The sequence below is a fragment of the Metarhizium acridum genome (assembly GCF_019434415.1).
Source record: "Metarhizium acridum strain ARSEF 324 chromosome Unknown scaffold_13, whole genome shotgun sequence".
Lineage (NCBI taxonomy): Eukaryota > Fungi > Ascomycota > Sordariomycetes > Hypocreales > Clavicipitaceae > Metarhizium > Metarhizium acridum.
The window spans coordinates 731,535-752,832 of record NW_027094016.1 but is presented as its reverse complement, the minus strand read 5'-3'; the positions used below and the strand labels follow the sequence as shown (position 1 = coordinate 752,832).

The window sequence follows — 21,298 nt, the reverse complement described above, 5'->3', positions numbered from 1 at the left end:
GCTTATTATATGAACTTTGTGCATGGCAGTACTCCTGGTATGCGGCCGTGATTTATTGAAACCACCATCTCAGTTTCAGAATCATCCGGCGCCTCCTTTTGGTTGACTGGAAGGGACTCGAGAGCCAGGGAGATCAGGTGCCCGGCGATGTGATCCTTCAAGCTAACCCTACCCTCAGCCTCGTCTTTGCCACCCAATGGACACGAGTGAAACAGCTTTGCCGTCTTGCGAGTGTTACTCGCTACCACGTCGCGGATTTCGCTGTCGCTGAATTTCATGTCGTGGCCATCCCGCAGGTGTTGGATATACTCTTCAGGAGCTGAAAATTCATGTTCCTCCCCGAGACATGAACAGAGCCATATCGGACGGTGCTCGTATAAATGCCTGAGACAGTCATTTCCCGTGTTACAGATCTCATCCGGCCGGCCGCGGTCCTCAAAGAGGCAGACGTAAGGGTGCAGGTCATTCTTGACGTGGACTCTGGAAGGTCAGTCAGTAGTGTCACTTCATGTCAAGAGCTCTTGCATATTTGGTGACTTTTGGTTGAGGGTTTGGTAATTACTCTTGGCCATTTCTCCTTGTCGAATATCTCTTCGACTGGGAGAGTGTCGAAGCAGTAAGGACAAGTGAACTCTCTATATCTCCAAAATCTGAGTGCAAACCGCTCTCGAGTTTTGCCCTTGAAGACGATATGTCCATCTCGGTTTTATGAGCAGTATTCCAGCCAAGAAGAATATTCGGAATAATGTCCTTGTAGGCAAGTAACTCGAAATCTGTGAGCCTTTCCAGGTAAAAGGTTGGAGCGCTTTTTGGTCTGGGGCGTGGCAATATGAGTATCATCCTGTCGCAAGCGATGAAGCAGATAGGCTACTGGACGCTTTGGAAAGTACCTTGTGCGATGAGACGGTTGCGTTCTCTTCAAGTTGTTTCCTGTATAGAATTAATCTCCGCCGAAAGAGCATTGTGCGGGCCAGTCTCTGTCGGAGAGTGTCGCTTATGCTAGGGAACCGATCGCGAAGGTAATGTTCAAAATGGCTGAGCAAGGCTGGTTCCAAGTCTTTGCCGTCGCCATTTCTGATCCGAAACCCACTCGTTTGAGATTGTTGACATTATTACCAGCTTCAAGAATAATGCCTGACCTCTAACTAACTGAGGAGATCGATCTCGCCCGCAATATCTCTCAAAACCCGGTCCAACGCATCATCCCCCGGGGGGGTTTACAGCATTCGCTGCAGGCGACCTAGGAAGACCATGAAGGATAGCCGAACCTGTATAGGCGTCAGATTGACGAAGATGTCGGTTTTGGGCTCCAGGAGCCGGCGCGAACGAAAACCATGAATTGCAACGAAAGTGAGACCTACAAGTTCGAATGCGATAGTTCAGCGACTCCAGTAGATCCGTAACGACGGTCTGCACTTCTGGAACATGTTGGAGACGATAGTTCAAAAATGTTCGGTCAGTAGCAAACATTCTTATGTCTGTGGTCCAAAGGGACAACCTTGAAAGTAGGCCCTCTACCATCGATAGCTTCTGGGGATAGACAGACGACGCCTTGGAGAGGTATTGCTGCAACGATAGTAGGCACTGTTTGGCGGATGCAGCGACGGTCAGCCGCTTTGCCTCCAAAGTAGCGTTGGCGTCCGCCATAGAGACAAGGTTGCCGAAGTTTGGTGGATAAGTGGGCGTTCGAATATGCGTTATTACAGATTGGAGATTGGGTTGGGGGACTGCAATCGGTGTCGAGTAGGCCAGAGAGCGAGTGTTGGAGTCTGGTAGTTACTTGAGCAGCCGAATAGATGTAGTCACGTGTAGTCAAATGTACAAGACTCAAGGCACAAAGGTACTGAACAGGCACTCAACAGTAGCTGTTGGGGGGAAGCCTCATACAAGTGTGTGAATATATACTACACATGTCAAAAGTGAGGTAATACGCCAACTTTGAGCTTCTATGATTGGTCAGCTACACACGCTGCAACAAGGTGTTTGAAGAGGTCGTCAGCCATGACAAATGTTATGCCTAGTTGGATAATCTCCTCTGGTCGATAGCCCCTTTCCCGTTTTATAACTCCTTTGATGGCAAGTGAAAACGTCACGGACGAGGAACTCGATTTAGCAAGTCATGTCACATGTGTCTATCTGAAGTCCGCTATATTAACAGTTCGCAGCTCTTCGACGTCAACGTTGAAGCATGTAACATATCTACTCAAGTGTTTAGGCGCAAGCTCTCATCACTAGAGCGACCTGGGAAAATCATCAATGTTGCTTCCATCACTTCCCATCAAGCTGGATTCAATACTGGTGTTTACTCTAGTACAAATGGAGCCGTCATGCAAATGACCAAAGCTTTGGTAATGAATGGGCATCCAGGTTAATGGTACTGCCCCGTGCTTCATGAAAACAACAGTGACTAGTCAATACGAATATTATCAGAGGATGACGGACTAGCTCGTGGCAAGAGTTCCTGCATCTCGGTGAGGTGAGCCTGAAGACTTGGAATCCGCCATCCTATTTCTCGCTGCCCCTGCAAGCAAATTCGTTTCTGGTCATATACTAGCCGTTGATGGTGGATTTCTAGGCAAGTAGTGTGCAATTGTACAATCGATCCCAAGGAGATTACTTGGCTTTAACTTCTCGACTCTTATGTATATATACAATCCCCACAGTCGACGTGCGGAGTATGCGGGCAATGTGCCAAGCTGCGTGACGAGAACTTGATTAGGTGGAAGACGTCTCGCCCTTATAGTATAGCTCATGAGTCTCCGATCGGATAAAACGCATCTATGGACACGCCTGTAGACCAGCCAGTTCTTCACCATTGAGAACTTCTGTGCAGCCGAGCTTATCGTGTACGGGTTTCAATTTTGCATCTCGCACCACTAACGTAGGCGCCAGGACTCTACACTCATAAGTAGAGAGAGAGGAATAAAATCCATAATCAGTCAATTTCAAATAAAAAGAGGCATGGCACAAATAAATATGTACCATGTCTTGAGCTGCTCAATTATACCCCGGTGTAACTGACGCTACCTCGTTAAAATAGCATACCATTTAATACGTAATGTTCCTGTAGCCTTCGAGTGGACTGTCAAAATAATATGTAGTATCGCTCCCAGGATTCTCTTTAGTCGAGAAACCGTTACCGAGATAGGCAAAGCGATTTCTACCAAAGGTCTGCCAGTTAAAGTCCTCGAAGCGCGGCTTCTCAAGCATATGAAACCAGTGTAATCTGCTACCCGGGTGCAAGGCAACGATTGGCCCATCAACTTTCCCGTTCTTGAACCACGATCGACAGTGCGTACTCCAGGCAGTGCGCTTCATGAAGATGTCGATATGCTCAGCGAAATCCGCTACAGCTTCCTGCTTAGGAGCAATCGATTTAATGCCTTCTGTCTGGCATTTATAAAGTATCTGAATAATATACTTGGCAGCGTGCTCTACGATGGGTAGTACAGATCCGTGTCCTATGGGGGCGTTTGGTCCAAAGAACACTAGGCGCAAACCGAGGTTAGTAAGGCCACGGTGGCAAACAAAGGAATTGTGGAAACACGTACTAAAGTGGTTTGGGAAGTTTGGGACAGCTAGAGACAAATAAGCCTCGGGTTTGTCTTTCCACTGGTCCCCAAGTGAAATGCCGTGCTCTCCTATCACTGGATATCTGGGGCAAAATGATATATCGAACCCCGTGGCACATATGAACATGTCAACTTTCAAGATCTCTCCAGTCGAGGTCTTTATGCCCTCTGGGACAATTTGCGAGATGGCGTCTGTCACCACACGAACATTTTCTTTGGTAAGCGCCTCCAGGTATCCATTCCCTGGCGTGGGACGTCGGCAACCAACGGCAAAGGTCGGTAGCATATGCCTTAGTAGGGGGGAGTCTTTTCCCAGTTTTTCCTCCATCTCATTGCTGGAGAACCTCACTGCTTCCTCCTGTTCAGGGCTATCCTTGATAATCTACGGTGGCGGTTAGTTTCTGAAAACGAGCTTCTTGAAAGCAGACAGCGAACACGTACAAGTTTAAATCGAGAGTTCAGCTCAGATTCGATGTCTTTACGGTAGTCCATGTAGGCTTTCGGGTCCGTTCTAAAGGTCTGCTTTTGCTCCTCGGAGACTGTACCTAGGTTTAGCGAATGAATGCTAATAGTTTGCTGGGGCACTATACAGGAAAAGTTTGATCCACCTGGGCCTGCTTTGCTCTGGGCAAAGCCGGCGGTAATCCAGGTTGGTGTTCGGATGAAAGTTATCAGCTTCTTAACACCTAATGATCGGTAAGCGACCGACCCTATGGTGTAGTGCCAAAGAATTTTAGAAATAATTCGCAATACCGGGTTGTATTGTGGGAACAATTTGGACCCCGGACGATCCAGAGCCAAGAACGGCCACAGACTTTCCTCGCCAGTCTGCCGATGGATCCCACGCCGCGCTGTGAAGAAGTTGGCCGTTAAAGGAGTGGAGTCCAGGGATGTCCGGCCACTTCCAGTTGCTATCATGGGTCAGATGAAATCACCTACATCAGTCGCAGACGATGACTGACTTTAGAATTCCGGAGCCACTGATGAGGAAATGACACCAATCGTTGATGACAGACCCGTCGCTTACATTCTCAATCTTCACATTCCAAGTACCCCCCTCTCCATCCCACGTGGCGTTGATGACCTTGTGGCTGAGCTTTATGAATCGGTATAGCTCGTACTTTGCTGCCAGCCTTTTAAAATACTCCAAGATCTCGGGTGCAGAAGAGTAACTGGCAAATTGTGAGTTTACGGCTCAGAAAAATAGCACTAAGCGGCGGAGAATGCCTACAAACTGGTCCATTCTGGATTGGGCTCCCACGTGAATTGATAATTGTGAGACGGGATATCACAAGCACATCCAGGATACCTGTTCTCGTACCACGTGCCTCCCACTTCAGGGTTCTTCTCGTAAACAATGTGCGTGACTTGCTGCATGTGCTTGTTGATCTGGTAGGCGAGATTTAAACCTGAAGCACCTGCACCTACAGTGATAATTCGCAAATCACGCGGCTCTCCCAGTGCCTTTTCGACAACCTGGTAACCGTCCGTTGATCCTTTGGCCGAGCCGCCACTAGCACCGCGCTCCTCCGCCACGGGAGTTTGATTAAGAATGTTGCCCATAGTGCGCAAAACTGTCAGGTTAATGGGTCAAGATTTCGTATAAGGAAAGTGGTCGTCGTGTCTAGTTCCTATTCAATGTATCGTGCTCATACTGAGCTCCGAAATCAGAAACTAACTTATATCGAAGGCCAGAGCGCCACCAGCGGGAAGAAGCGAACTAACCCCAACCGAGCCAACTGGGTGACAACTTTACCCTCAGTGCACGCGGGTTGCACAAAAGGGCGGCAACCCGCGTGCCGTGATTACAGGCCACACCCCCCACACCCACCAAGCTAGAAAGTGGAGCTATCTCCACATCACCCGCCCAAGAAGCCTTATCTGATTGGCTTGAAGTCCTCTGACCCCACTACTTCCCGCATGTACATGTGATTTCCCCGCACCTGCCCCATAACATCCGCTCCATATCTGGAACAAACCAATCGTATTGTATCCCCTAGACTGCGATAAGGCTCCAATCGAGTATCTGCAGGGATATATATCCAATAAGAAGCTAAATTTAAAAAGGTACATTTACTTACTATAAAATTAAGTGATAATAAGTGTAGCCTATAAGATAGTATTTTACAAACCACTACATTTAACTTAATACAGTCCTAGCGCGATTAACGGGTCGCCCTAAGGTCACCCGCTATCAGCTTTTGGAGCCTTACCGCAGTCTAGGGGATGATATTCGCCGTTACATAGACTGCCACCAGTTGTACCATCCTTTCAAGGCCCAGAATGGTTCCTAAATCTGCCCCGTCGCGCAAAGCTTGCATGCAAGGCGTGCAATGTTCGCACTGTCGCAATCGAGACGCCGCTTGCCAAATTGGTGAGAATCTGCATGGCAACTATGTACTAAAATCTTTCAGGGTGGATATTGTATCTCTCTACTCATCTCATGACCAAGCTGACGAGCAGAGACGGGCGCTCGATGCAAGCTCAGGTCTCGATCGAGAATCATACATTGTCGGGCCAGGTCCTTCCGGCTCGGCAGGACACAATGCTCCCGCCTTTCGTGGACGGTTCACAATTCGGTACGATGGCTTCGCTGAATATAATGTTACGTGCGCCACGGCAACACCGACAGACCAATAAACGTCTCCCCTCTCTAATTACGAATTCTTATTGCAATATTAAATTGAATACTTGCCAGCATTTGACTTCGTGGGCATCCAACGAGGCCTTGGGCTTTGAAAGATCCGCATTATACGAAACTTTGTCACGGTAGAAGACGCACACGCCCTCCGTAAAGGCTCGAGGAATAATTAGGGCTAGTTTGACCAATTTTTATATGAAAGCTTGTCATATTCCCTAAATGTTTGTCTATTAATCTTTGGGATGCTCTACATTGCAACCAAAGCGCAACGCTACAAATTGGGCAACGTCTTTTAGAAGCGTCCGGGTGTTCTCGTGCTACACGGGGGTTGAATAAAATAAACCCGTGCGGACAGCCAGAATAGAGTCTAAGAACCGCTTGGTCTCCAGCCATTCATTATCCACCTACAGGCCACGAAGATTAAGTCCTCTAATAAGCAATCTTCGGTCCCGCAGGTTACCAAAGCTGGTGGGAGCCGTAAACCCCGTAGGTCGGCATGAAATGGAGATACTTCCGGTCGTATTCTCTGTTCTGGCCTAAAATTAGGCAAATATACGCTGCGGAAGTGCGTAAGAGACTCTTTGTCTAACACTAATATCGGAGATTTGTTCAATTACCTGTACCGGGATGCCAGTGCATTGAAAATATGCTGTAATGGATAAGTAATCCTTTTAGTTAACACTTGGAATATTTATTAACCGAGGAACGCAAGAGCGTGAGAACCGTTACTACAGCTAAATTTGCACCGCCGCGCTCCCCTCCAATACAAGCGAATTTGGTATCATGCACCTTAGCAATATTGTCGATTACCCAATGTGCTACATCTAGGCAATCATTTGGAGTGGCTAAAAAGGGTGCTCTGGTGCAAGTCGAAATCCCACGGAAACAGATAATTGAGTAGAATCTATTGTGCTCTGTAAATATACAGTAGAGGACTCTTCATCGTTTAATACCCAACAACCACCATGGATGCGCATAAATATGCCTTTAGGCTTCAGGACGGTACCGATTGGTTTCAATATTCGGCAAGGAATATTGCGACATTCATCTTGCGACGGATGAGAAGGTTTTTAAAAATAGCAGGGTTACAGAACCGGGAAGGGTCGTCAACCCTTTCTTGCGCATTGATCGATACTAACCAGGGCCGACCTATTGACACAGAAAAATAAAAACCTGCCGGAGGGAAAATGAAGACTGTCTGGGAGTTCCACATAATCCCGGAGAGTTACTCTTTAATATAGAAAGCCACAAGTCTGTTTCATCTGTCCGTATGTATTATTATAAAGAACACGAGGAGTTGATGAATATATAGCTGCTGTATAAGTTCAGTGTCGATTTGCAGATAAGGCAGAAAGGAGAGAAATCTAGAGACGAGACTCGAGCTCGCGACACAGGATTGCTGCGTAGAAACCGGGGGAGAGATCAACTTAATCCTCTCACAACATCGAATTGGTCTACAGCCATGGGCATGGTTAGTAACAACTATTTTCTATAAAACCCTATGACATATGACAAGAGGAATTGGGGCCTTCATTGGTATAGTCCGGAATCATTGAAATCGTCTACCGTCCTATGTTTGGCTTAAGATCAGAGTGAATAGCTACGACGTTAAGTTACTTAGCTATGGACTGACCTAATCGCGTTCATGTCTGTGCCTTAGTACGTGCATTGTGAAAGCAACGAATGGTTCTGCGACTCAAAGAACACAGTCTGATTATCGTAGCTTCCGAAGAGCACGGATTTCTGCTTCAGGGTGAGCGTTTGAGCGCAGCCGAGCTTAACTATGGCCATCTAGTAGTCTATCGGGGGGTGAATTTCCTAGCACAAACACTATAAAGCCGCGGGATCACTTTTAATAGCTGTCACATGCTTGTAACACTAAACTAAAACATTAAAATTAGACAGAAACTAGGAAATTCTCCGACACTCAAGTAATATATCTAAGCCGAGTACATGATTGAAATTACCGGGAAGCTCGCTGGGTGAATACTAGTAAAAGTGCAGCGCGGTTCGCATTAGAACTACAAGAAGTCAGTTGGCGGATTTATCCTAGTACAGATATAAATTTAAATTATAGTAGTTGCACTCTTTATCCAATCAATGACCTCAGCGCCCGGCACTGGTTACCGCACTTCTGGCCAAGGGGAGGAAACCTATTCATGTTGCACTAGAGCCTTGGTGTTAGCTTTTATAAACGTCATGCCCTAGATGGCGATGTGGTTTAGACTTGCCCTGCACTTTCCGAACACGATTATTGGGTCCTTCTTCACTTTCTTCTTCGCCCTCGCTGCTTCTTTATCCTCAATCTTTTTAAGCTCAGCCGCTAGCTTGCCGCAGCTCTTCTTAAGCTGGGCCGCAAGGGCATCGTCTTCCGGTCGCTCCGTGTTTAGCTTTTCACACGTCTCCGAGAGCTCTTCAAGGCCCCTGATTCTCTCCTTCTCTTCTTCCTCAGCCCTTTGGCGGGCCTTTTCCTTGGCGGCTGCCTCCATGTTGAGGCGCTCGTGCATTTCATAAGTGGTTTCCCACGGTTGCAAAGCGCCCCCTATGCCCTTGACGATTTTATACTTGAGCTCATTGCCGTAAATGTCATCGCGTTGGGGGCCGCCAATGGCCTCTTGTAGGCTGGCCATAGCATCGTCAAACCACCTCACGGCGTGCCCAACAGGGTTATCCCACTGCTTGAGCCTATCGAGCAAGTCGTGAGCATAGGGCGCCACGACCATGAATGCGGTAGCTCTGCCAACGGACTTGGGCACGCGGAAGCGGCTGAACTTTGCGACCTTTGTTCCCTTTGAGCGGCTCGAGCCCGGCAGGCATGGCCCATCGCGCTTCAGGCATGGTGAGCCCTTCGGATACGTGGTGCCTGGCTTCTTTCTCGGTCCCTTAAGTGTATCGTCCCTCCAGTCTGAACTGCCCGGCTTGGGCCTGCGAAGCTCCGGCAAGCCCCCTGGCATGTTCTTGATTGGGGCTTTGGGGCCGCCTTCGGGGGGCTTTAGCGACCCAGCTGGTCCCCAATCCTTGATGCCGTTCTTTATTGCTTCAGTAATTTGTTTGCCCGGCGGCGTCTCTTTGTACGGACCCTGGGGCGCTCTGTCAACAAGAGTCAGGTGTGCGCAGCCAAGCCCGAGAAGGGCAAAGCAGGTGACGGAGACCTTCATGCCTTGTGCAATGGTAGAAACGAAGGCCTTTTGTGGACGGTGAGAAGTAATTCAAGACTAGTTGAGGGTCGAAATTGTAATAGAGGCAGGTGGCAGGCTTTGTATTATGTTGTCTGGGCTATTATGACGTTTTGACGGTTCCTCGGGCGAGGCGCAGACCTCGCAGCAGCAACTTCACGGCGCAACGTGACGTCGGCGTGACTCGCTCGAGTTGAAGCTTTGACATTAGATATGCTTACTAATTTCGCCTAGCGTATACTGTAAGCGAGGTAACTAGAGGTATCTCTACTCGTCAAAACGAGCAATATTAAACAGAGCGCCTGCATGAAATTCTGAAATTAGCATGCTGGTAAATAATCGGGCGTTATAAGACCTGTTTTGGCCCGCATGACCAACGCTTGGAACGGCGAGTGCCGAGTTCCACTTGAACTAGCCCGCTTCTAGAAGCAACATCCTGACTCGCTTGCCGTAACCTTTCAGCCTGACAAATTTGCGTGGACGATCCACATCCGGTATACAGTTTAGACCCTGAATGTTTAGCCAGGTGTGACATAGCAAGGGGGGTTAAAGCCAATGAGATATCACTATTACAGAGAGCATGTGAGGGTTTTAAGTACCTGATAACGCGATAAAATCTCTTATTAATAAAGGTCACTCTTATAAGAGCCACTACTCCCCTGTCATATAACCTATATCATGGTTAACAGCCACTAATATAAATAAAAAGAGCTCCTGTTAGCAGAAAAGTCCCTGTAAATAACTAACCCCCACTAACTTCCTTGTCAGGTCACTCATGGCTAAACTTACAGGGGTTGGATTGTACACAAATAAGATTGTTATGGGGCGCCATTGGAACTACCGGTCTTGGCTATGCATTTGACCCATGACCTCGGGAGTCTGGAGGCCCCAGTCCGCCATCAATAGATATGCCCGGATCTTGACATGCCAACACGGACGACTCAGCAGCAGTTATGCCAACTTGCCATTTCTACCATTCTCTTTACATGTAAATTCGACATGTACTTTATTCTTCGGCCAATACCCTTCTAGCCTTTCTTATTTCCCCGTTCAACACGGCATATATACTAAATAACCATCTCGCTACGGTTAGCCTACCGATACGCAATAAACCTCCGTCATGAAATACTTTACCATTCTCGCTGTACTCTCTGTCCTGGCAGCAGCCAACCCCCTCTTCTCCCGCCAAGAGGCGGATAACGCGCACCAACTCGTTACTTTCCGCGTTAACTTCTGCGTCGACGCCAGCGAGCTAGAGTGCCAGGAGGCCAAGACAAAGTGCCAGGACGAGTCAAAAATTATCCGAGACTGCATCCGGGACGAGCGCCCCGCTTGCATTGAGGACGAAGCGTCACCTTGCTCAGTGGCCGTTTCGCAGTGCCTGCGCGACTTTGGCGAGACAGAGAACGCCGACCAGGCCTTCGAGGACTGCATCGCCCACAAGGTGATTCCCAGCTCGGCCGCAAATGGCGACGACGAGGCCGGCACCGAGCAAGCAGCGGCCCCCGGCAGCCGGGCGAGCCCCGAACAAGTTGCCGCATGCGCAAAGGCCGGCGCCGAATATGAAGTGGCCTTGTTTAAAAATAACTGCGACGAAATAAATAGCGATGTGGGCGACGCGGCCCCAGAAGGCGAGTCGCCGGCTTGTAAGTCGGCAGGGGCCGCTTTTGAGCAGGCCTGGACGGCAAATAACTGCGAGGCAGCATTCGGTGTAAAGGAGTGAAGTAAAAGAAATCGAGTCAGTTGGCTCTTCAATAGATTTGGTACACGACACCTCGAGTTACCCACTCTCTTCTCTTTACACTGCCATGTGTCCGGATTCTATAACTCGTATAGATATTGCAAAGACCAGAGTCATTAAAGTACCCGACGCTGATCCTATTTCGTGGGAACTTTTGTATCATGCGAAGTTATATTACAAGGTCGTCAAAGAAGTCTTCCACCTTTATAACTTGTGTTCCCACAATACGCGTCGTAACTGACCCGATCTAATCTGCCGTTTTGTCCGAATATACCCCGCGAAATATTATACGACTTGCGATGTTGAAAGTCGGAATAACAACAATTCAAAGGATTGGGAATCAGTAAAATAGTCTATCCACGGCCAAATACGGAGTATCGTGACCAGAACTTGGATTTAACGACTTTATCAATGAGCAACTGGCATTGCGGAATTTGAAGCTTGTCCAGGCACGAGAGTAGGAGGTTATCGCATATATTCCATTGGAAGCTGAGAACGAAGACTCTGACGATATTGACATTTCAATGCACGTCTGTGTCGGAAGCCTTGAAAGGGCAGCAAATTAACCTTGACCCTTTTATACCCGGTCAGCCCCCCTGGAAACCCCTGTATGATGACCCTCGATTCGAGCTAGCTGGCCTTAACTTAGGCCGTAGAAAACGCAACTATCATAACCAACAGCCTCTGCACGTCACCCTCTCGACCCAACAGAACCATCCCATAACCCCCTGGAACGACTAGTACTTTTGTTAGGACAGTTTCTGGCAGCAATCCGGCTAGATCCGTGGAATTCACTCAAGTGGCTTAGCTATGGGACGACTCCCGGACGAGGCACCTGGTGAACTCTGGGATAGAGAATAACTCATCAACAGGTTCAAGACGTCTGATCTCAACTAGTCTAGGTTAGTGAATTAAAACGAAGACTGCACATGTGAGCTTCACCAAGTTGGGTCTAGTGACTCGGACCAGCCGTGGCCCGTGCCGGGTCTCTAGCTCCATGTCTGCATATCCCTTGGAGTGTGCTAAGGTTAAAGTGAGGTAGCAGACCCCACTTTTCTGCGATTCCTAGGAGCTACCTCTTTAATAGCAGGGTCGGCTGCGATAATAAGATGTAGCTCTTTGTAAATCTGGAAATTTCTGGTACCTTTATTATCACATTAGTTATTACTTAGCGGAATCATGTACCTTTAAATGCAATGATCTCTATTGGCCCAAATCCTGGTCGGTTACAAAAAATGGACCTTAGCACACTCAAAGGGATGGTCTAGTCTGGTCTGGTGGGCTCAAGAGTGCCCATGCGGCTACTAGCAGGCTGCCAGACGTTAGCCAGGCGATGCTCCGTGCACGTGCCAGTGACGGCCCAGCGAGGCTTGAAGCCTCCATGTGTCACACGAAAAAATACCAAAAAACGGGTGTGGCCACGCCACGGTATTTTATGTGTTATACCCCCTTATATCCCTTGCGACACCATGCTCCCCCGTACGCCACCAACTCCGCAACTTGATCTCTCACCTTGACTCATCTTGGACTTACCAACTGTGCTTCGCTTTGTTACTGTGGTCTGATATCGCTGGTCGTGTCGGCATCCTTGGGCGACGAACACCCATCGACATCTGGCCTCTTGATCAAACGACTTTATATCGTCCATGATGCCTTCCGCACAAGACATTGCCTCGAAATTGGCCTACATTACTGGACAACTCACTGCGGGAGGGACGAATGCACAGATGAAGGCGTGGTATGACGAATACAAGAAGCTCAACGTGGAACTGAAGGAGGCCAAGGCCATGCAGAAGAAAAACCCAAAAGATCCGAATGATCTGCAAGACCCAAAAGATCTAAATGATCCCAAAGATCCAAAGGCTACTTGAAGTATCCTGCTACGCAGCCCGACGAACTCACAGTAAGTCCATCTCAAAGAATTTGGGTCTATGTAGTTTTGCCAACAGAAGCAAAGTAAAGTAGATATCTTTTTTAATTTGGTAGACGACCATGGTAGTTTACAAGTTCAAATAAATGGTGGTTTCGAAGGCTCATCATCGCGATTTCCAAGATTGACTGAATCCACTGCGTCCACTGCGTATCCTGATGATACTTTGAGATCATGCGTCAACGCTGTTGGACCAAGTGACAACTCGGACTTCCCAAACAGACAGGTCTAATTTGGAGACTCTTTCACAGCGAGAACAATGTACGGCCGAAGGGCAGGATGGTCAGCATAGGGCTCGATGGGCGGAGAGAGACAAGATTCTTCCAGATTGAGTGGGATGCTGCTGCTTTTGGAGTATTCTGGAACTCCGTGTTCACCAGCAACTCGTACACACTCTGACCAACTGTATCTGTACTTGACTCGTTCTTGACAGAGCGGCAAGCTGCCATTCACTTGAACATGCAAGTCATCTATGAAGCATGGCGAGCTGACCTTGAGGGAATCGGTGTACCTCCACTGCGTCACGACGTGTACTCGAAACCTGCTGGATGCAAGTTTAGGGTTAGGATCAAGGGTCTCCCAGATAGAGCGCCTTGATTTATATTTTTTGCTTCGCTATTAGCGGTTTTTAAACAGTATTGTCCTTCACTAGCGATAATGAATATTCAGTTGGAAGCCCAGTTCCAGTTTAACCCGCGTCGTCATGACCATTCCTATCGCCCTCGGGTAACCGTGCGAGAAAACAACATCCTGATAAACTTGGTCATCTGGGTCGTCTGGGTCATACGCACAAGCCTCCTTGAAACAACACTGCGAAAAGTCGTGGATGAAGGGCTTGTGAGTGTCCCGTTCGACAATGACATTTTGTGGTCGGCAGTCATTCATGACGACGCCGTGATCGTTGATGGCATTCGCTATATCAACTGCCGATTGGACGATGCCTTCCAGCTCTTTTGCTTTGGGTACGTTTGAGGGGTCGGCCAACTGCCAAAGACTACAGCCGTCGATAAGCTGAATTAAGATACCGGGTATACGGAAGTAGACTTCCGTTTGAGCCAGGTTGGGCAGGGGTTGTGATACGTAGACGTGGGCGAGCATCGTTGGGATGCACGTTCCCTGAAGGTCGGCCAATCTCTCGTATGTCGCCGTCTCTGTGTCAAAGTACTCGAGAACTCGACGTTGCAGCCCCCCTTGGTACTGTGCGCGGCCTTCCCAAGAGTCCTCTTAGTAGTCGTCTGGAGACCAAAGAAACAGAGATGCAGCCTGCCCTTGCTCTATTCGGTTGAAAAATTCAGGGGCCCTGCCTTGATGTGCGTACTCTTGCCAGGTTGCTTCGTCTTCGGAGGTATGAGGTGAGTATTTACCGTTTATCGTGCGGAAATCTGGACCGAAACGTCGGTCATAGAGCTTCAGAATAGCCTTTCTAGGTCCTGTTTGGGTATCGAAAGTGACTACCATGACTGGCGACTGTGTGACCCTGAAAGTCTTCTCGATGGTCACGGAAAGCTGCTCGCTGACGCAGTCTTGAATGTCCGGGTGACGATGAGACTAGCGATCGACCCGCCACGTAAGGCGTTGAGGTAGGTCTAGGCATTTCTTGACAGATTCGATCTCGCGGGAAACGATGCAGAACCCTTTCAGCCAAGCCTCCTACAAACTTTCAGGGTATTCATGAATGACATGACCAACCCCGCGGAACTGCTTCGCCTACTGAGTCGGTGTATGAGGACTATGTCGACAATGAAGCGACCATAGTCGTCAAGACGAGCTGGCAACTGATGAAGAAGTACCCAAGACAGAATTCTCAAAAGGCGTTCAATTAAGCATGCGTAGGCTTTCCGAAAGATTTCGGATTTAGCAATGGCCTGTCTGCTCCGCGCCCTGACCTTGTTGAGGGGCTTGAGATGGGAGAGTATCTGGCGTTTCCGGTCCACAGACACGTCAAAAAGGATAGGGCTCGTTCCTCGAGGTCATCGTATACTGCTGGGGAATAGATTTGTATGGAAGAAGTGAGGCTGCAGAGCGCCGCCAATGACGGAGCTGCCCGCCTACGCCCGCAAGTGGGAACCAAGCTCTTTCCTATCTTGGGACATGCCGAGGTCACGACATTCACTACAGACGGCACTAATCCTAACTTGTTCAAACATCAAGGTGACAGCACTTTCTCGGAGACACGCAGACAAAGATTATGTGCTGGCCCGACTACTATCCTGGCTTTGACTAGGGTATAGTGGGAGATTACATAAGATACTACGTCTTCACTTAACCTTTTCCTGTAAGGTCTGCCTATCTCGACCATTTTACAGACGCATCAATACCTGGATAATGTCTGGTGGTGCAAGAGCCTAGGTATGCCTCAAGTGCTGGCACGTGCGCGATGAGCACACATCATAAACTCTTTGATCGCTTTTTTGTATTAATAGCATCCCGTGCATACTCAAAGAGCTATTAATAACTTTGCCTTTGATGCGAGTGCCCGCGCTAACCCAAAGTACGTACTTGGGAGCTTCCTGTAGTGGTTAGAGGAGTCTCCGTAGCTAAGAGTCCAATGAGTACATGAACCTGTAAACAGTTGGGTGGCTTCGCGATGGTGGACCAAGGCTGAACTGTTGTTTTGGCGCACTTATCCACTCGTAGGTGCCATATGGAGCACTCGGGTATACATAGATCGTATAACGGTACAAGCAGAGCAATGAAGGCACGGACGGGATGAAAATAATATGCTGTATTGTTAGAGCTACGGCAGCTAACTGTGTGTGAAGATCATAATAGTGCTCAGATACATGCGGGGATCCCTGTAGGACTAGGTCGCGTGGTGGCGTCACAACAGATCAAGTGCTTGCAAGTAGTATAAACCGGCATGTAGCCTCCATCTTGGCTGTTTTTTATTTTATTCATGTTTTTCATTTATTCATTCTTCTCTGCCCAGGTGCCGGCCTATTACATTGGTGCCTTCTCAGCACTTGGTCTCCTGGACCCAAACACGTAGAGTGTGCCTCCCGGTCGACAAACTGTAACGCCATGCATATAGCTTATACATATTTCTAAAGGCAACTAGCCACTCGTTTATGTACACAAATCGAGCCTCAGTTGGCAAATAACGACCCAATTTACCATGGCTGGCAGCAATTCAATTGCATCTCTTCTTTTATTGCTATTCCTAGTCTATGTGCGTTTACATTCCCCCCTGTAGATTGGCTCTGTTGCTAATAAGCCTGAATAGCACACGGCACTTGCCCTTAAAGGAACTAGAATCGAGAGCAACCTAGATACGATCCACTACCCTAGAGAAGCTCCTCCCCCCTTTAAGGTGAATTGCGGCCCTGGACCTCAACACGAGCGTTACGCCAACTATGGCGACGCTATCCAGGCAGTCAACGAAAACTACCTATATATGATGACGCGTCCCGGACTCGATATTGCAGAGCGCTTTGCCCACGGCTGCTGGGGCTTGCTTAAGAAGGGCACAGCTCATATATGGATGTGTAATAATGTAAGTTTGAAATTAGAGAACGAGATGAACCAGCGTCTATAAAGCATCTTGGGCTGTTTACTTAGTAACTTGTAACTCGGTAGAATGATCATACTATCTATGTAAGACACACAGCTATACTGCCGATGGCTATGCAGATTATAAATCAATGTCGAAAAGGAGATACAACCCTCGGTGAGGCATTCACCAGTAATAACTGGTATTTGTTTGTTTCGGCCTGATACCCTCTGTATTACTTCCTAGTCTTCAATGCTGCATTTTAGTTTGCATTTAATGCTTACTAAAGAAGCAGTGCTTTTGCAAAATACCTTGTAGGAAATATACTTGATACATATAATGTGAAATGTAATGGTTTGCTAGTCAGGATCAACTAGAATAATCAGAGACATTCACACAATGCTTTACAAGTATCTATACTCTGTGACTTTACGAGATTTCGCCTATGATATGCCTACTCCTACATTTATTATGTCAGTCCCTGCAGACAAGGCTTGGATGAGCCGGGTTGTGTTGTGGGCGGCTCTGTGATGCTTGTATTGTCGCCCTGAACGTGCTGTTACTTGATATCTGGTCCATGTCTAAATATATCTATATGTATTTGCAAAGGCACCTAGGTGCCTTGGTGCGCCGACAGTGAAGCGAATCTCAGCAGTGGTGGTGATCAGGGTGAGTTCTAGGACGTCTGAAGGCGAGGGCCGGGTTTGCACGAGAACGAGCCGAGAAAAGGAAGCAAAATGTCTCAGAAAAATATGCTATTGGAACCTGAGAAAACCTGAGTTTTGCTAGCGGCTGTGACAGTATGTATTATCCCCGCGTGAAAGATCAATTCATGAATGCATGCCACATTATTGCATCGTTCTATGGCCACTAGACGAGCCAGAACACACACGCTTGTAAGCTGCATCTTGGGAATACTCCGGCCGTGGGTCACTATTGGTAGATGGTTTTGCTCCATGACACCATGGTCTAACCCAACACTACAACACTACAACAACGTGATGACAATGTGAAACCACATGCAACCTGCAGAAGCGGTGGTGAGAGAGCCGCCGATGTCGGCAGCTGTGCGAGGGCAACACATTACGGAGTACAGAGTGGTGATGCGAGTCGATCAGAATTGGAGAGCCTAGTATTCGGTACGAAATGAGTTGTCCTAGCGTTCAATGAATGCATTCATTGAAATTGTAGCCGGATGCCCCGTATGGCACACTGAAATGCCATTGATCGAATTTGCTCTTTGACGACCCCAAGGCGCCGAATGCGGTTTGGAGCCGAGACCATTTTGTCCTCCCATCTCTTCCATCCTGGTCCCCGGTCAACGGTAGGCCCACTTCAATGTTCCGTTGTGACCACTCACACACCAGATCAACGTGACATTTGAATTGGTGGGTCGGGCCAGCCTATGCACGGTATCGTCACCGCCTTCCTCTTCACTGGAACCACTTGTGAGTCTTCCGATAAGAACAAAGCCCTCCGCGTGCCTCGTGCCTCTCCAAACTATCCATCTGACATCTCTTGTCATCAATTGAAACTCTCCCGGGAACATACCCCACAACTTGGGATTGAGTACTCCGTAGTACGAATCTGACACTAGACATGAGTCAGCTACCCGCAAGCCCCCTCTAACATCTCCACTCTTAACTAGACCACTTCGGTGTCGGCGACACTTTTTTTTTTTTTATGACGACGGAGCTCAATCTTAGCTCATCTCGCTATCGTCCCCGTGACGCAGACGCCATTCCTTCCAGCCTGCCATAGTTTATCTTTGGATTTTGTTGCATTGGTTACCCATCACCCATCTGCCACTGTCGCTACAAGCCTCCTTTCATAACTGCACGGCAGTCTTCTGTGGCCACCTCCACGTTCGTCAGTCTGCGCCCTCGTCATAACCATGGCGGGAACGACAAACCACCAAGCGCGTGGCTCGGATGACTACAATGTGTTTGACGACGCAAAGACATACTATGCTTCTGAAGAGCGACATCAGAACCGATTTGGCTCCCGGACACGTACATACTCTCAGGTATTGTTCCACTTGTTTGCGACGTCGTGGATACAAATTTTGACTGTACATAGAACAGCTTGATGAAGCAGTTTGAACGAAACGGCCTGCGTGAACCACACAGAAGAGGCAGCCACGGTGAGACTACACTTTTCCTTTCTTTCCATCGAGCGCAATCAACATATCTAATTCTGAAAATAGACGAGAGTTCTCTGCCCCAAGGCCGCCGATTCCTCATCCAAGTCGACCCTACTCTCGAAAGCTTGCAAGCACAAGAAGATACCGATGGCAATATGCAAATTACCATCGAGGACGAAGGCCCCAAAGTGCTCTCCTTACGAACCGCAGCTTCTGCTGGCCACAATCGTTTCGAAGTCCGAGGCACATATATGCTCTCCAATCTACTGCAGGAATTGACCTTGGCAAAAGAATACGGGCGGAAACAAATCGTTCTCGATGAGGGTCGGCTAAATGAGAACCCAGTGGATCGTCTGTCCCGCCTGATCCGTGACCACTTCTGGGATGGCCTGACTAGACGTATCGATGCATCCAGTATCGAAATAGCCGCGCGAGACCCCAAGGATTGGACAGATGATCCTCGACCACGAATCTACGTCCCTGCTGGAGTGCCGGAGCAGTATGAATACTACAAGCAAGTTGCCGAGGAGCGGCCTGAGATTCGTCTAGATGTCCAGCAGCTCCCTGAAAAGATCACACCCGAGCTGATCCGGGACATGAACGAGAAGCCCGGCCTACTGGCGGTCGAAACCGAACAGGTTGTGGACCCTGAAACGGGTCGAAAGACGCTACGGGGCCTCCCGTTCGTAGTACCTGGAGGAAGATTCAACGAATTATACGGCTGGGACAGCTACATGGAGTCACTTGGCCTGTTGGTCAACGACAGGGTTGACTTGGCAAAGTCAATGGTGCTGAACTTTTGCTTCTGCATTGAACACTACGGAAAGATACTCAATGCTACCCGCTCGTACTATCTTGGCCGATCACAGCCTCCATTCTTAACCGACATGGCATTGCGTGTGTACGAGAAAATCAAGCATGAACCAGACGCCAAGGAGTTCCTCAGACGGTCGATACTAGCCGCCATAAAGGAGTACCACAGTGTCTGGACATGTGAGCCCCGGCTTGACCCGGTCACTGGTTTGTCGAGATATCGGCCAGAGGGTCTTGGTGTGCCTCCGGAAACTGAGGCTGGCCATTTTGTGCACATTCTTGAGCCGTATGTCAAGAAGCACAATATGGAGTTCAAGGAGTTTGTTCGCGCGTACAATTATGGCGAGATCAAAGAGCCTGAACTGGATGACTATTTTATGCACGATCGAGCAGTGCGAGAGTCTGGGCATGACACTACATATCGATTCGAAGGCATTTGTGCCGACCTTGCCACAATTGATCTCAACTCACTTTTGTTCAAATACGAAACAGACATTGCGCGCACAATCCGCAATGTTTTTGACGACAAGCTTGTGATCCCGGGCGAGTTCTGCGATAGGACGCCATATCAGCCGGGAGAAGTGCTGGCTTCTGCAGCTTGGGATCGACGCGCGAAGCGACGCAAGCTCACTGTCGACAAGCTGATGTGGGACGAAGAACAGGGTGTCTTTTTTGATTACGACACTGCAAAGCGGGAGCGATGCAACTACGAAAGCTCAACCACGTTTTGGGCTCTGTGGGCGGGCATTGCTACGCCGAAGCAGGCAGCCGACATGGTTAAGAAGGGCTTGCCGCGATTTGAAGCGTACGGCGGTCTGTTGGCTGGCACTGAGAAGTCTCGAGGGGATATCGGACTCGAGCGTCCCAACCGACAATGGGACTACCCATACGGCTGGGCTCCTCAGCAGATGCTTGCTTGGACTGGTCTGCTCCGGTATAGCTTCACAGAAGAGGCCGAGCGTCTGGCCTACAAGTGGCTGTTTATGATTACCAAGGCGTTTGTTGATTTCAACGGTGTCGTTGTGGAAAAGTATGACGTGACGCGACCAGCCGATCCTCATCGTGTGGATGCCGAGTATGGTAACCAAGGGCTGGACTTTAAAGGTGTTGCCAAAGAAGGGTACGTTTTATCTCGTGATGATTGCTTTGCCGCGACGGTCGACGCTGACAAGAGTCTAGGTTTGGCTGGGTTAATGCCAGTTATGTGTATGGTCTGCAGATTGTAAATGCCCATATGCGTCGCGCCTTGGGTACTCTGACACCGTACCCGACGTTTATCAAGGCAATTGAACTGAGTTTGGAGAAGGAATTGGCTGATTTGCCGTGAATAGCGGCATGAAGCGGCTCAAGGTGGCGGGTAAAGAGAGCGTGAAATGGCATTGCTACAGCGTGTGTGTCTGTGGGTTCCAAGGTAGTTACCGATTAATTGCCCTCTCAATGAAACGTGTAGCGTATCTTCCAGATTGGTCTCAACACGAAGTCGAAGGAATGGGGTGAAGAACAGGAGTCAGCACATGACAAAGGTCCCTGGACGTCTGCGGCAGGATGGTCAAGCAAGGAGCATCATGTGACAGCCGTCATTCAATATTGGACTCCGGACATGTCAGCCAAGACACTGTTCCTTGTCAAAGATGGGAGGCGTCGATCAGGGGCCCCGTCCGGCCGTTGTTCTGTCCTCTGTCCTCCGTGGTCCGTAGTCCGTGGTCCCCGTTTCAGCTAGAGGGAAAACAAGCCCTTTACAATATTTTGTCCAGACTTGCCAAAAGTGAAATGGTTATAAGTACAGGTTGCA

The 21,298-nt window shown here is 48.7% G+C and overlaps 6 protein-coding genes across 7 annotated transcripts; 2 read left to right on the top strand and 4 right to left on the bottom strand.

Moving 5' to 3' along the window:
• Positions 1 to 5: 5 nt before the first annotated feature.
• J3458_002819 (uncharacterized protein) lies at positions 6 to 699 on the bottom strand (the record flags this gene model as incomplete). The annotated part of the gene is made up of 2 exons (XM_066117408.1): positions 6 to 480; positions 563 to 699. The coding sequence occupies 2 exons, from the start codon at positions 697 to 699 to the stop codon at positions 6 to 8; spliced, it is 612 nt and encodes a 203-aa protein (XP_065977193.1).
• A 2,280-nt stretch (positions 700 to 2,979) lies between these two features.
• Positions 2,980 to 5,135, bottom strand: J3458_002818 (uncharacterized protein; the record flags this gene model as incomplete). The annotated part of the gene is made up of 6 exons (XM_066117407.1): positions 2,980 to 3,488; positions 3,552 to 3,954; positions 4,014 to 4,258; positions 4,326 to 4,483; positions 4,535 to 4,744; positions 4,804 to 5,135. 6 exons carry the CDS (start codon positions 5,133 to 5,135, stop codon positions 3,049 to 3,051), a joined length of 1,788 nt encoding a protein of 595 aa, XP_065977192.1. The 3' UTR covers positions 2,980 to 3,048.
• Positions 5,136 to 8,157: 3,022 nt separating this feature from the next.
• On the bottom strand, positions 8,158 to 8,967 carry J3458_002817 (uncharacterized protein). Its single transcript, XM_007814336.2, has 2 exons — positions 8,445 to 8,967; positions 8,158 to 8,380 (listed from the first exon to the last, which is right to left on the bottom strand). Exons 1-2 carry the CDS (start codon positions 8,934 to 8,936, stop codon positions 8,303 to 8,305), a joined length of 570 nt encoding a protein of 189 aa, XP_007812527.2. The 5' UTR covers positions 8,937 to 8,967; the 3' UTR covers positions 8,158 to 8,302.
• A 1,542-nt stretch (positions 8,968 to 10,509) lies between these two features.
• On the top strand, positions 10,510 to 11,112 carry J3458_002816 (uncharacterized protein; the record flags this gene model as incomplete). Its single annotated transcript, XM_066117406.1, has 1 exon — positions 10,510 to 11,112. One exon carries the CDS (start codon positions 10,510 to 10,512, stop codon positions 11,110 to 11,112), a length of 603 nt encoding a protein of 200 aa, XP_065977191.1.
• Positions 11,113 to 13,708: 2,596 nt separating this feature from the next.
• On the bottom strand, positions 13,709 to 14,158 carry J3458_002815 (uncharacterized protein; the record flags this gene model as incomplete). Its single annotated transcript, XM_007814338.1, has 1 exon — positions 13,709 to 14,158. One exon carries the CDS (start codon positions 14,156 to 14,158, stop codon positions 13,709 to 13,711), a length of 450 nt encoding a protein of 149 aa, XP_007812529.1.
• A 3,900-nt stretch (positions 14,159 to 18,058) lies between these two features.
• Positions 18,059 to 21,267, top strand: NTH1_1 (alpha,alpha-trehalase nth1). 2 transcript variants are annotated; one of them, XM_066117405.1, is made up of 4 exons: positions 18,059 to 18,576; positions 18,635 to 18,693; positions 18,757 to 20,626; positions 20,686 to 21,267. In XM_066117405.1, exons 1-4 carry the CDS (start codon positions 18,482 to 18,484, stop codon positions 20,831 to 20,833), a joined length of 2,172 nt encoding a protein of 723 aa, XP_065977190.1. In that variant the 5' UTR covers positions 18,059 to 18,481; the 3' UTR covers positions 20,834 to 21,267. The 2 variants fall into 2 exon arrangements, with proteins under 2 accessions (XP_065977190.1, XP_065977189.1); XM_066117404.1 differs by having other exon boundaries at positions 18,630 to 18,693.
• The last annotated feature ends 31 nt before the right edge of the window (positions 21,268 to 21,298 follow it).

Coding starts and splice junctions, on each gene's coding strand:
- J3458_002817 (XM_007814336.2), bottom strand. CDS start 8,936: ATGGTCGTGGCGCCCTATGCTCACGACTTGCTCGATAGGCTCAAGCAG. Junction 8,381..8,444: donor TCGTGTTCGGAAAGTGCAGG/GCAAGTCTAAAC, acceptor CCAAGGCTCTAG/TGCAACATGAATAGGTTTCC.
- NTH1_1 (XM_066117404.1), top strand. CDS start 18,445: ATGGCGGGAACGACAAACCACCAAGCGCGTGGCTCGGATGACTACAAT. Junction 18,694..18,756: donor ACACAGAAGAGGCAGCCACG/GTGAGACTACAC, acceptor TTCTGAAAATAG/ACGAGAGTTCTCTGCCCCAA. Junction 20,627..20,685: donor AAAGGTGTTGCCAAAGAAGG/GTACGTTTTATC, acceptor ACAAGAGTCTAG/GTTTGGCTGGGTTAATGCCA.